The sequence below is a fragment of the Ixodes scapularis genome, unplaced genomic scaffold, assembly GCF_016920785.2.
Source record: "Ixodes scapularis isolate PalLabHiFi unplaced genomic scaffold, ASM1692078v2 PGA_scaffold0__279_contigs__length_252992795, whole genome shotgun sequence".
In the NCBI taxonomy this organism is placed as follows: domain Eukaryota; kingdom Metazoa; phylum Arthropoda; class Arachnida; order Ixodida; family Ixodidae; genus Ixodes; species Ixodes scapularis.
The window spans coordinates 30,817,347-30,831,766 of NW_024609835.1; the positions used below are offsets into that span (position 1 = coordinate 30,817,347).

Sequence of the window (14,420 nt, forward strand, 5' to 3'; positions counted from 1 at the left end):
GCTGCTCGTAGGAATGCGCTGCGTGTACGATCGCTTTCACATTCCTACATGTAAGCAGTCTTAAGTGTCCTCCTATAATTTGTTTTTTAGTTCTATGTGGGACAAAACGAAGGCCTTGTAAATGACGGAAATCTTTATTATGCTATAACTGTGACGCTAGGAGGGATCAAAGTGTCCTAAAAGACGGACGACTACTAATTAAATTAAATAAAAATCGTAAAAAGCATACAAAATTAAGACTTCTCATTAGCAGGACATAATGTGAAGGTGCCCATTACAGACGTCGCCCAAAGTTAATTTATTAATATTAATCTCACTACTCGTAATCCGTAAAACGTGTAACTAGCATAGCTATTGCGAAAAAAAACCGCGGGCATAGAAAAAAAAAAAAAAAAAGAAACACCTTGTTCGTAAGTACGAAAACGAAATACGCGATTGAAAATTCGCAATGCCAAAATGTTCAGTATGATAACAACATATATATCCTGTGATAATCATAGTGCACTAACCAAGAACGAAGTTCACGAACAGCAGAAACTACGCACCGGGATACTAATAACGACCTCTACCTTTAAACATTTTTGTTGTTGTTTCTAGAAAGAGCGAAGCGTTCTAATTAGAGAGCCTTTTAAAAGGATGTGGCAGGTGAAAACACTGGGCTCCCAGCACCACTGCACTGCACATTACTTTTGTGTAAAAGATACACGGCTAAACATAAACAGTGACAGTGTAATTGCATGACGAAAAATGAGCATCTACCAGTTAAAAAGTTCACAAAAGAAAGAAAGAAATCACGCCGAGGAGAAACAAGCACAACACATTTACTCGCACATAAGAGCGAAAGGCTCCTTAGATACGCCACACGTTGGACACTAATGGAACGATGCACTCTGCTAACAATGGTGAAGCACATGCAACGTACCTAAGAGCATAATACGATGTTAGATGATGGTGTGCACACGTATCTTTTCGCGAATAAGAAAGTGGCAGGCACGTGTTGCAACTTGTACGTCCACCCTGACGTCTCCAGCAATCGCAGGCGACGGTGATAGCGCGATGATGCAGGATGCTAAATAATACCGCGAAAGACACACCTAGCTCGAACAAGGTTATCGACGGTTTTTTTTTTTGTTTTTGTTTTAATTTGTATTTACATTTATTGCGAGGATTAAGTAACTGAGAACGCGCATTCACCAGGGTCCTGAAATATAGTAAGAAAGTAGTACCAACTTTCGGTGTTAATGTCGCTCAATTCAAGTCACCAACGGCAAAAGAAACGCAGGGTGCGGCAAACCCCGAGCATCTAAATATCATTCCGCAACCAATGAGATTGCAGCATTAGCCAATAAAAACGCCAAAGAGTCAATCATGAAACAAGGAGCGTGGACGCAGATTACGAGCAACGCCCTGCGTTCCTCGAGTCGTCGTCAGAGATTCTAGAAAACGTCGTCCTGCTCGTGCTCCGTACGTCGGAATGATTAGCCCAGCCATCGTGTTCCAAGGTGGAGGAGCCTGTTTTTATTTAGAAACTGCCCGTATGCTGAACTCCCGTATACCGTTGACAGCAGAAGGCAGATACGCACGGCAGGTCGGGCGCCAGAACTTTCCAAACAGTAGCACGGTTAGGTGTGAATGTTAACTGAATCCTAGAACTTGCTTTGAGTGCGAGTCTTTCTTGTGAGTAGGGATACCGCCAAGAGTTCGTGCATGATCCGCGAAAGGAATATGCGGTACAACGTATCAAAGAATATTCGCACGTTGCTATCTGCAAAATAGGTTGCTACACCAACATCGAAAGCAAGGTTACGAGTCATTTAATTAAGAAGCAACTAAAAAAAAAAAGAAAATCATGAGCCATTTTGTTTAGCACACGACACAAAGGTGACACAGAGTTGTGAACAAAGATATGCACTATCGCCGCCCCGAGGCGCCGGCGGAAAGTAGACGCGCGCGACTGGACCGCCACCCCGGGAGAGCGGAAGGAAACTAGGCACGCAAGCGCTTGGAACGACCACAAAGAGGGCGGTGCGAGTTTTTGTTGTCGCACATGAAAAATCCACGGAACCCTAGCCATTTTGGTTTTGTGCACGCCAGAAAGCAAAGGCAGCCGCTGCCTTTCGGTTTAAATACCCGTACACATTAAGACCTTGGGCGAAACCATATTCTGTTAAGGTACGTAAGCTCGAAGTTGAGGAACAATTAACGAAGCAATAGACGGCAGTGGCACGCTTCCGTGCAAGCGCTGGTTTCCAAACGAGAGCAAAGCCCTGACAAACGCCAATAAAGAAGAGACAGCGTATAGCCAGCGTCGGTGATTAAAGCACGAACGACCGCAGCTGGTGCGAACAACACGGGGCATATTTCCCCCCAAACCACGCCGCGTGCACCGACACACACCACCGAACCCCCCATTCCCGAAAGAACACCCCCCCCCCCCCCCCCCCCCCCATCGCTAATGGCCCCAAAGGCGACAGACACCAGGTTGTGTACGCTAGCGGCGTCGTCGTACTCTCGCCTTCTTTATTAGGGGACGGAAAAACAAACAAAACGTCGCCAGCGGCGCGGATCCGTACGTACACCGCCGCCGGCAGCCGCAGACTCGCCCCACAAAACAAACGCAGAAAGGAGCCGTAATGGACGCCGGCGTCCGCTCGAACCACTGATGTGCTTCGATTTCAGAGTGTTCCAAACTTCACGATTTGGTTCACGTGGCTTGTTCGCACCTATTTGCAACACGATCTGAGACAGCGTTGACCGCCTGCAAGCGTCTACGCCCCTTCCACCCTCTTTCGTCCTCGCCACACGAAAACGCAACGCATCAACCGATGCGCACTTGCCCCGCCAGTGTGCCCAGAGGAGGCGTCGGCCATTAAACTGCAAACGCTCTCCATGTTTTGAATTGCTGCCTCTCTTCAATCTGGGCTCTCCACGAACCACAATCCGAAGGCCTCCTCCTGCCTCGCTCTCGCCGACCCGAAAGGTGGTGGCCAACGACAAGAGCCAAAAACGCGCCCGATCCGATGTTCCAGCCGCGGAAAATAGACGCCGTATTTACTCCGCTTATTAGTAGGCCGGGGATGGCGCCGCGGGTCTACTTCTTGGCTTCGAATTCGCGCCGTCTTGTGCTCCGGCCTCCCGATCGTCGAGGCTGAGCGAACGGTCCAAATGAACGCTCCTCTCCGGCCGTTCCCACGGTCCGCTTGCCTTCTCGCTTCCGCTGTTCGTGCCGCTCAGGAGGTCAGAGGCAGAGCGTTCAATGAGCGTCGTGTCCAAGAAATCCGTCCGTTCACGCCTGGGCGGACCGTGCAGTGCGGGCGGAGTGTACATACCAGAAGGCTTTTGGTCTTTATAAGCGAGTCCATCCATACTATCACACGAGAGGGTATGAAGATGCGTCGCTGTCATCGACTTGCACGTAGGAAGCTTATGTTTATTTTTTGTGATGTGAGATCGCGGTCTTTCACTTCTCCAATGTTTACAATTGCACGAATGAAGGATAGAATCTAATAAAATGGCCGCCCTTCTAGTTTCTTGCAGAGCACACAACGCATGAATCACTGCGCCTTACAGCGTGTATCCGGCGAACCCCAAGGCCAAAAAGACGTCTGGTTCCGAAATCCGGCCTGCACATTGCTCGCTGTTCTTGAGCAAATAAAAAATTCGAGTCATACTTTTTTTTTTTTTTCTGCTTTGTCATTTGCTGGGCATAGTTCGCTCGTAGCGCTGATCGTACAAGTCTTTATTTTTCTACGCTTTTTTTTTTTTTTATTTTCCTGCCGTCAGGCAACGCATTCTCTTCTGCCCGAGAGCCCGCCGTATCAATATAGAGCGACCCGTAGCAAACCTATAGCTCAAATGTATGTTATCACAGCAAGCACTACACGACTGCTCAGTCGTCATTCGCTGCAACACAATAAAACAGAGAGAGAGAAGAAAGAAAAACACAGAGACAGTGGCGACAGGTCGATCCACAAGACCAACTTCTCCTCCTCCCGTGGGCGATAAGGAAGCCCGCCGGAGCAACATGTCGCTCCAATCGACGGAGGACGGAATCCTTCATCCTCGTTTCGCAGGAGGGCATGGAGCGGGACGCAGTGAGGGCGCCACAGACACACACTCAGGACGTCCTGTCCGCCATCAATGTCAGCCGTCGATCGGCGGCGTTGAGGGCGCCTGTCCATTAAAAGACGATTAAGAGAGGAGCGCGCCCGACGCCGGAGAGTCGCAACGTACTCCAGCCTCTCATTATACGCGGTGGACGCCATGACAGCGCCGGACCAGCCCCCGGCAGCGACGCAATCGCCCTGGTGCCGATCGAAGGGCAACAGGTTGTCTGTTGGAGCGGAGGGAACAGATTTGGTCCAGTGCGAAACTGCGCCTATTTTTGTTTTTTTTATTGTAGGTTTTTGTTTTTTGTTTTCTTAGTCGACCGTCTGCTTTTAATTATCCTATTGTTTGTTGTGGACTGTAAACCGTGGCTCTTTAATGATGTTTCCTAGTCCGGCCTCTGGGCGTCACCACCTTGCAACTGGTGTTTGTGCATCGTCTGATAGTTAGTTAATTAATTCATATGTAAATAATTAGATTATTCATTCATTCATTCGTTTATTTTCTGTACTTATGAGCATCTGATGTCTCGGTAATGACGCACAAGCAGTGCGAGTACAATTAATCAGAAGGAATTTAAAGGCTAAAAAAACTTAAAAAAGTCAATATACGTTGCACCGAGGGGCTAATTTACATGATCTCATTAACGAAAAAAGTAGGAAAACCTTGCAAGACTCGCCTTAGAACGTGAACATAAATAGATGATGTTAGATCAGGACAATAAAGGAATCCACGAAGGCATTCATAAAAAAAAATATTAAATCTCGCTCACGCCTTCTTGAACTTAAAGTAATGCAAAGTGCAGTGTTCCAAAAGTCTCCTATAGACCGACACGCTGTTTACAAACAAGCCCGCGTTTGCCCACACCAGGTGTGGGCACTGCGCGTGCGCACAAACCGAATTCGGGAGGAGTGAAGCGTCTGCCCACGCGCAGTGCCGCCCACAGCGCCACCGCAGCTGCGTGACATCAGGGCCGCGTGTTGGTCTATATCTATAATAAACTGTAGGACCAATATAACGATCTTTAAAAAACATCGAAAGAGACGCTTTTGAACACTTTTTACCATCGCTTAACTCGTATGTCCAATACAGTTCCAGAAAACAGGGGATAACTACTGTTTAAATTGAGTTATTGAAAAGTATAATCGAAACATGCAGGTTGACCTGAAAATCTCTAGCGTAATTTCAACCTCGCTAAGGCATTCCACGCCCAATAAAAAGCGATTTCAATTCACAATGAAGAAAAGGAAATACACGATTTCAAACGCGTGTACTGCCTTTTCTTCAATGAGTGTATAACATGCCTGTTTTTAATTCAGTTTCTCCGTCGTCTTCTTCGTCCGTTCTTGCTGTTGCTTTTTCGACCAGAAGAACGCTTCGTCTTGCTTCTTTACATCCTGATGTTGTAAAACTCGAATTTTGTATCCCAGCTTTTACTACACGTAATGTTAACCTCGTCGGATTGTATATTGATTGTTATATCTCCCTGTGTGTAAATGTTTCATGCCTCTTTTCTCCCGCCCATTCAATACCTCGACCGTTTTACATGCTTTTAGTTTTTGTTTGCGATACCCTGACCTTACATTGTCTTTAAAACCAAATTGTTTTGTCTGTTCAAAAAAAAAAAGGAAAAAACCTGATCGTTTTTTTTTATTGAGGGGGAGGGGAGGGTAAAGGGGGGAGAGGGCGAGGGGGGCTCGTCGTTAGAATAACGGCCAAATGCGAGATTGAATACCACTTCAACATCGATCGCGGCGGGGATACTTGTTGCCCCGAAGTTGGCGCGTTATCACAAAAGAATTGGAAACCGTTTAAATCGCCGACACATTACGAAACGCCCGTAAAACTCAAACATCATCAAAGGTCGTTGTAAGCGAGCGCTGAGCTTTGGATCATAAAAGTAAAACTTATATGTCTCGGTATTTTCACGGTTAAACCTATAAACTAGAACACGCCATAGCGGACTTAGGAGGCTCTTAACGGCGGTCGTTTCATGGACTTTTCACGGAAGGCGAAATTTGTTTTTTGAGTGATAGCGGTTATTCTGATCCTTCGAATCATTAACGCCAATCGGATAGAAGCAAAAAAAAGGCATGTCATGAGCTTTAGCAGTTTAATACAAAGGTGACGTCAACAGTCGTAAACACGGCAGAATTCGGTGCAACACTCTGCAGGGTTAGATCGTCCCACTCGCTTTGTTTCGGGTTACAGGATAATGCGATGACAAGTATCGTGGTATAAAAAATCACCTAGTCGCTGGTTTATGGGACTTTGGTACGTGTGCGCTTGGTCCTGCATACATAATATGTATGCAGGGCCAAGCGCACACGTACCTCAAGTGCCTCGAGAGCAATATTGCTCTTGAGGCACTGTGTGGGCGCCCTGGCAGCACAAGGCCTTTGACCAGTTTGCTCGCATGTTACGTCATCAGTGGTCATCTCCATCTCGAAGTGGCCAAGTGCAACCGGCCACGCGAGTGGCACCCCGCCGTTGACAAAAAAGTCGGCGCAGAAGGATGCGCGTGCGCTTCTGAACCGCGGAGAGCGACGATGACAGTCAATAAATGACAACATGTTGTTGAAACATTGCGTTTCGTCATTCCCCGAGGTAGGCTTCAGCATGGGAAACCCTCCAACTGTGAGCAACAATCATTGGTCCTTCTTTAGTCAGCTAGCAATGGTCGTGTAGTCACAGTGTTAAAATGGCTTCCACCCTGTTTTCCACTAAGTCCGCGCCACGTAATCCCTGGCACATGATACCGATATCGCAATTATCGACATTCCGGAAGTATAGACTCTAGAGGTACCAAACACGCCGAGAAACTTCTGTTCCTCGGTGTGTTATGGACGTAAGAACTCGAAGAATGAAATGTCGGTCCTGAAAAGATGGCTACCGAGGAAGCACCCATACATGGCCGCGACTTTCTGTCACCTTATATTTATTCATAGGGAAAACATGTGTGCAGCTTTCGAAAAAAAAAAAGAAGACAGCTTCAGAAACACAGGTTGGAGCCTTAGGGTCGTTTCTGAGGCTGTCAGTAAATGTTCGTGACTCCAGCGAACTATATATATATATATATATATATATATATATATATATATATATATATATATATATATATATATATATATAGGAGGTGCTGGTCAGGCAAAATGGCGGACGAAAGGAGGTAGTTTTCGTCCTTCAGCACGCGGACCATCATAAGTTTCTTGCACAGCAGCGTAGAATCGGTGCTATTTATGAAAGCAAATAAATTTTTCGACGCTAAAAACCTCCTTTTTGTGAGTGCGCAGGAATGACACGGCGGAAGCATAAAAATAATTACTGGTAACGATGTTTGTTTCTATGCTGCCTACGAGAGCCAAGCACCGATAGCAGACGACAGAGTCGAAATGACATCTTCTCTTGAGCTTCTTGGCGTTGCCGCTACGCGGCGTCGAAGTTCGCTGAAGTCGCCAATATATATATATAGGTACTCGATACTTATGCAAACAGCACCTATATGTGCTACTCACTCCTTATTGAGTCCCAAGAGGAACGCGATGTTTCAGCATATTAGGAACGCGTTACTTGCTGCTTGACCATGTTTTGCACCCTAAAAGAGTTATTTTAAGCACCTTTAAAAGGGGCCTTCGCGATGAACCTAGAAGGGGTTCTTGTAGACTCATTTTGTTTTATACGAAAGAGGTCTTCATCGATCAGTTGCCTGTCTAGGGCGCCAGGGGGCGATAGTGCTTAAGCGAAACCGCTCTTAAGGAGCGAAAGAGTTCTTAGGGCATCAAAAAACCTTTCAAAACAATATATATATATATATATATATTTTTTTTTAGTGCAAGCGTTACTGATTTATATATTTATGGGCATTAAGGTAGTGGTGAATATGGTTCCCCAGAAGTTGTACTGAAGAGCATTTGCCCGTTACTTTTTGGAGAAGGTGAAGCGGAAAGATATCCGCTGTTTTACTGATAAACAACGAGCGAATTAGAATTCGTAGCCGATGTTTTAACGTTGTAGAAAACACAACGTTCCCCGAAACGGGTTGCGTACACGTCTTTTCTTTCTTTACTCCTGTCTAAGCATTTGTCCATGACTCTGATTCGTACTCTAGTCACTGTAAACGCAGGGTGTGGCGTGTCCCGGGCATCTCATTATCGCTTCCCAGCCAATGAGATTGCGGCGTTTGCCGATAAGAATGCCGGAGAACCAATCACGAAGCCGGAAGCCTGAAGGTAACTTGTTCCCGCACCCCCGATATATATAAGGGGGGTCCGATGGACATAGAGCGGTTTAATGAACGTACCAAAGACTATACAAGTTAGCTGAAACACGCGACCGCCTATTAGAACATGAAATGCTTTTTGACGGAAGGCCCCAAACTCCGACGTTTTGTCCGTCCGTGCATTTCCCTCTAAATTGAGAGGGGAAAATAACTGGATGTTTAGGTCACGTGATCTGTACACCAATTAAGTTTCCCCGTCACAGTCGGCGAAGAAATTGATGTCACGTGAACTGACGTCACCTAACGTATACACCTATTCAGTTTTTATGTTAAATTTGACCTGACGACACGTGATGCATTGATAGAATTTCCCCGCTAAATCTAGTAGGTAAATTGACGCCTCGTGACCTATGCACCTATAGTGCTCTGCGCAATGTAACGGGTAAATCGACAAAAATAAAGGTCCTTGTTATTGCCCGAAATGGTGGTTGAATGTCTTCTCCTTAATTTTAAACTATCGCACGTTATTAAATACTGCATTTCATGCATTCTAGGAAATTGAAGATAAATGCCGCTGCCAATCCCCCCCCCCCCCCCCCCCCCCCCCGGGCCTTCATTTCACTCGCATTCGTGGTGGAATGAGATCGCTGTTACTTTAACTTGCGCGATAGATGAAGTTTGGTATTTGACGTTCGCCGGTATAAATGAAGTCAGCCAAGGTGGAGAAACAGCGAACACGTGTTCGCTGTAATGCTGGGTCTTTCGCTCACCGCGCGTCTCTAGGCTTGTAGGTCAGTGTCGGCGGTGTAACACGAAGAGGCCACGTTGTAGAACACGAGCTACGGTTTTTGTTTTTCTTTCGAAATGTGACTCTAGGAATCGACGAGTGAAAATAAAGTAATCGGAGCGAACCAATCGAAGCAGTCGGCCCCGCAAAACAAAGTACCCCAAAAAGCGCTTAAATTAGAACCTACTCCCCCTCTAACCGAGAGCAGAAGAAACCTGTTCAAAACAGACCGTCCAGTATTGGGCCGCCTTCAAAACAACAGGAGGCTTCGCTTGGATGCTGCGGAATATTAACGGGAAAAAGTAAGCTCCAAAAACACACACAAACGAAAACAGCCCATCAGTTAAAACAAACGAAAAGGTGGGCTACAGGTTTCTCTTGCGTCATCGTCTACCCCGAGAGAGGGCGAGCGTTGCAGCTGCGCCAGAGATATACTCTCACCTGCGGAGCAAGAAATAAAAATAAATAAAAAACAGAAAAAAAACAAGGGAGGCGTCCCGAAAACATGGTTCAAGGCCATCAACTTTTCGGTCCGTGTACGTTGGCGGCGGCGGCGGCGGCTTCGGCGCAGGCCCCTCGGAGGAACAGGTAGACACAGAAAACCAAAGCTTTGCCGCGACTGGATTCGAACGATGCCCCGGGCGAAACGGCAAAGACCTCTCCGAAGAGATCACCGGCGGCCGGAAGGCGGAATCGTCCGAGGAGGAAAAGATTTCGGCGGCCTGGCCGCTCGCTACTGCCGGTTCCGAAAAGTGAAACAGGGCGGGTGGAAAAAAAAAACAAAGGAAAAGGAAAAGTTGGAGGAAAAATGTAATACGGGTGGGAGCGGTAGGGCGGGGATTGTTTTGAGTCTCTCTGGCCGCCGCTGAAGCGCCACCATGGGTTTCGCTGCAGCTGGAATCTTTCAAGCCCTCGCGGGTGTGGGAATCAGGTACAGAATGTTCCCGAAAATTCCTGATCTCATGTAATCACTTAAAAATCGCGTGGCTTTGGCATAACCATGACGTACAAAAAAGTGCAATACGTGGCACGAAGTAACTATCGTACTTGCAAAACATGAGAAGTGAACACGGTTTGTTCAGATATAGCTTCGGACAGCTTCACGTCCCTGGCGCTTTGACAACAAGTCGTATCATTCATATAGCGTGTGATATGAACGCCATGTGACGCAGCTAGTAAATATGAGTAACGGTGGTTCCTACTATTGGCAGAAGGTGTACTGTACATTGCTCGCCGGAAGCACTCACTCCAAACAACTTCCACCACACTCTCGGCAGGACATAGGCTACTGACTTCTCGGTGAATTAGCTCTTGACAAATGGTACGGATAAATCGCAGTAACCGTCTCGGTAAGGATTCTGACGTTCGCGTAAAAGCGTCACACACGTCAAATTTATCGGCCCTTTTTATCGTTTACTCGTCCCAAGCTTGTAGCAACAGACTCGGTAAGACCAGTCGCGTCGTTCATGTTTTCGTCACGCCAGTTTAAAAAGGCGGCGGGCCAACACGACGCTTAAAATCGATTCAATTTACACGCACAATTACATCATTATTCATAAATGTAGGTAGCTTCTGACCATTGGAGATGCTGACAAAATGTAGCTAAGTTATGATCGTTTGGTCAACCATGTCAGCTCTGCTGACATGGCTGACCAAACGTTGCCAGAGCACACGAAGTTGCCAGAGCACATTAAGATCTCGTGTCTTGTAGTTACACCTCTGCTCCCGGCGCGTGATTCAAACGTCCGTGCCGACTTTGCTGCAAGATCACGATCCCGCGTCGATTGACTACGACGCTCTCGTATTTGCTTGGTGCCCGCGAAGGAAGCTTTTTGCGTGCCGGAATGACACACCTAGCCCAGATAGGTGCGTGATGATGTCTAAGCCGCCACTTAGGCCGCCCTATCTTCTCGGTTGACTAGATCGCCGACGGAAACGCTTGTTTTTTTTTTTCCGAAACCTGTTTGAGTAGCGGTACGAACTCAATGAGTCGTTTGTGCGTCGTACTTCGCGACAACTTTAGAGGCTAGTCCGCGAGTCATCAAGACGCTCCCAGCTACGGCCCACGCATATCACCAGACGCGGCCTTGAGGTGCCGAGTTGTTGATGCGACCGGCTGTTACCAGAGGTTTCGCATCGATGCTAGTCACTTATCTTTCGGGAGATCGACACGATGGAATATGCCAATTCATTTCCTGATTCGCACTACGGGAAGCATGTTCGTGCGGTAACACAAATAGGTAGGAATTTGAAAGACACAAAAAGGGGAGAAAAACGAAACGAGACAGTCCTCCAGCTTGCAGCAGAACAACGTTTTGTCCTTGATTTGTCTTTCTTGTTGTATTAAGTTTGCTTTTCTTAAAGTGAAATTTAGACCTGAGGTTACGGATAACTCAAAAAACGCTCTAAGGGAATTTCCAGTTTGTTGACATTGAGCAAATCACGGCGAAAAAATAACGTCCAATTGTATTTTCACTGCCGTGACTGGCGATTCTTCTCTGTGTAACGCCGGTAATACAAGGTTCTATTATATGATGAATGGTGTTTCACATTGTGTGCGTCTCTATCTCTATGAATGGTAATGAAGTAATGAGGGAACAGATGATTAGTACGACCAGTACGATTCCCGAGGCATCAGACACGACCCTTTAAAGAAGGCTGATTTCTCGGTATCTAAGCCACCACCCAACAAATATTAACGTTTGATGTTCAGCCTTCTTTCTATCATTCCGATGATGTGATTCCGCGGTTTTTGTTTTGTTTTGCATCGACTTCGGTCATACGTTCACGAGTTATTCAGCCGCGCGGAAACCGCAAGAACACCTAATGTTGTTCAGCGGCCAAAGCCTATTTTGACGACAAAATTAGCGCATCGTACACAAATAGTAGGGATTAATAATGACATATCAAATCTGAAAAAAAAAAAGGCGGCGAGATGCGGGTAGATAAAAAATAGGCGTCACCTCACCTATGACACAGACGAGTGAGTATAGTATCCAGAGGCCGACGAGCCGCCGCTCTTGCTGCTTTCGTGATTCCATTTTCTTTGAGTCGATGCACACTAAATACAAAAGCACACTCCTTTAGGATCCCTTTGCTCTCTCACTCTTGTCTCCGCAGTCGTCGACGTGGTAGAGTACACACCCACCGCCGAAAAAAAGCACACGGACACGGACGAAATTATAACAACAGCAACAAACAAAATGCGGAAATAAGCGCACGATCTGGCGGTATCTCCCTGGGCACAGCCGCGTGCGCGGTAGCGGCTCACGATACACCGATGCGGAACGTTGGCGCCAGTAACCACATGGGACAATAACAAGAAGCGTCAGAAACTCCGAAAGAACTAGCTAACACCCACAGGAGGTTTCGCACGTCAACTCGTCGTCGGGGCGGCCACAACCACGGCTTGCGACGGGGAACTAAGCGGCACCACGCAGCGAGCACAGGACACGGACCGAGGGGGCTGTCAACGGAATTCCGCGCCTCTGCTTCGGAGCGTGACGGCGTCAGAACGTGGACGATACGGTCGCTGGCACGGCGCGCCAACGAATGAAGTCCCGCGCGAGGGAAGCGCCTGCCCGCCACGCCGCCCGATCTTGCCGCTGGGTCCCGCCGGAGAACCGGCAGAACGAGAGGAGGGGGTTTCATGCGAGCGGGGAGACGCTGGCGCCGGTCAGGGATGCGGCGGCTGGGGCCGGAACTACGACTCCACACCAGCGGCGATCGGGAAGGCCGGCTGGAAAGAACAAAACAAAAATGCTGTTTGTTTGCCACGTTCCACAAGAAAGCTGCGGCGACGGCCGAGGCGCCGCACATTGTCCTGTATACAGGTAACAGACTACACACGATCGCTCTACACACTGACGTCCTCCCCCCCACCCTACCCCCTTCCAAAATTTATTAGCGTAGGAGTACGACATAAATTATGGGCGTGTGAGAACTCATAAGTGCATGTGACTTCACGTAATACTGTGACGTCACGGGACGCCGTGACATCACATGACAGCGCGACGCCGTGCCGTTCGTTACACGAATCACGCCCTGTAATTCGCAGCGCAAGCCCGCCGAGGAACCACGCTTTCTTTGCTTTGCTTGACTTTAAGGCTGACTGCAGGCGACGTTGCAATCCAATGTAGCTAATTAAGCCGTTCCAAAAGGATATCGTCAGGGCGATCGTAGACTGAAAGCTCGCTATCACCGATAAACCAGTCACCTTTCCACAGTCAATGCGCCCCATTCTTTCGTTTCTTTTTTTTTTTCTATGCGGGATTGGCTTAGGACGGTGCACAGCTGAGCCACAAAGACAACGAGCGCGGGGTTATGCGCTTTTGGCGATGCTTAAATGGTTTCATCGAATCGTAGCGTCGACTGCAGTCGGACTTAAATTGACATGGCAAAATATTTCCCTATATGCGGAGCGCAAGTTCGTCTGCTTCTTTTAGCAGGTGTTGTGGTGACTTCAGAACGCCGTGCTCTGATTGGCTCTCATTGAAGAACAGTGAGTAGACCTCACAGCAAGCTGCCGTGACGTCTACCCACTATCCTTACCAATGAGAGCCATGCAGTCAGAGCTCGACGTCTTTCTGACGTCATCACAACCCCTGCAAAAAGAAGCAGACGAACTTGCGCTCCGTATAGTCTTCGGTGTCAAAAAAAAAAAAAGCGTTCCAAAAAGCGCCCATGAAGAGGCACCTGCACCAAAGTTGGCCAGCTGCCAAATTGATTTCGCCTCTAGGACCAGATGCGTCCTGGCGTCATGTCGAGGTCACGCTTCCGCGTCGCGCGTCAATGTGCGCCTTCCACTCCAGCTGCGTCGCCCGCAGTGCCGGGAATACTCACGTCCTAGCTCGGCATGAAAGCCTTTCATGCTTCCTCGTTCTCACCCGGTGACCGTAGAAGGGCTGTGAATTGTTGAATTATTCATCGCGTGTTTTGGGTGGGTTCACCTCTGACCGCTCAGAAGAATCAGAAGTCCGTGGATCGTTGCGTGCGATCTCAAGGCGTGGTTGGAACACGGGGTGGGAGACTTGAGGAACTTCAACTTTCAGAGCTGAAAGCTCTAGCAAGTTTGTCTCACGAAAGGCCGGTCAAAGAAATGGGACTTAAGAGCGTACCGGAATCTTCTGTGTAACCCTCTCACCCCAATTTGATTTTCCTGTTTAAAAGCTATGAATAGACCACACATCTAGTTTTCCACGATGTAAATTAAATTGAATGTCGGTAAGAAGGAAAAACTCAAGCTCAAGCAAAACTAAAAATAAAAAAAAAATCGGCCGACATATTTAGCGTTGTCGCGGCTCGTTG

At 47.6% G+C, this 14,420-nt stretch overlaps 1 protein-coding gene across 2 annotated transcripts in view; it reads right to left on the reverse strand.

Annotated features, from left to right (window-relative positions):
* The window catches only part of LOC8035533 (kin of IRRE-like protein 1), a 522,359-nt gene extending 509,622 nt beyond the window's left edge, over nucleotides 1-12,737 (reverse strand). For both annotated transcript variants that reach the window (XM_029974488.4, XM_040504440.2), the window contains exon 1: nucleotides 12,082-12,737. In XM_029974488.4, coding sequence (XP_029830348.3) covers nucleotides 12,082-12,154 — 73 coding nt within the window. In that variant the 5' untranslated portion in view covers nucleotides 12,155-12,737. The remainder of the gene's footprint in view (nucleotides 1-12,081) is intronic.
* Nucleotides 12,738-14,420: the final 1,683 nt, after the last annotated feature.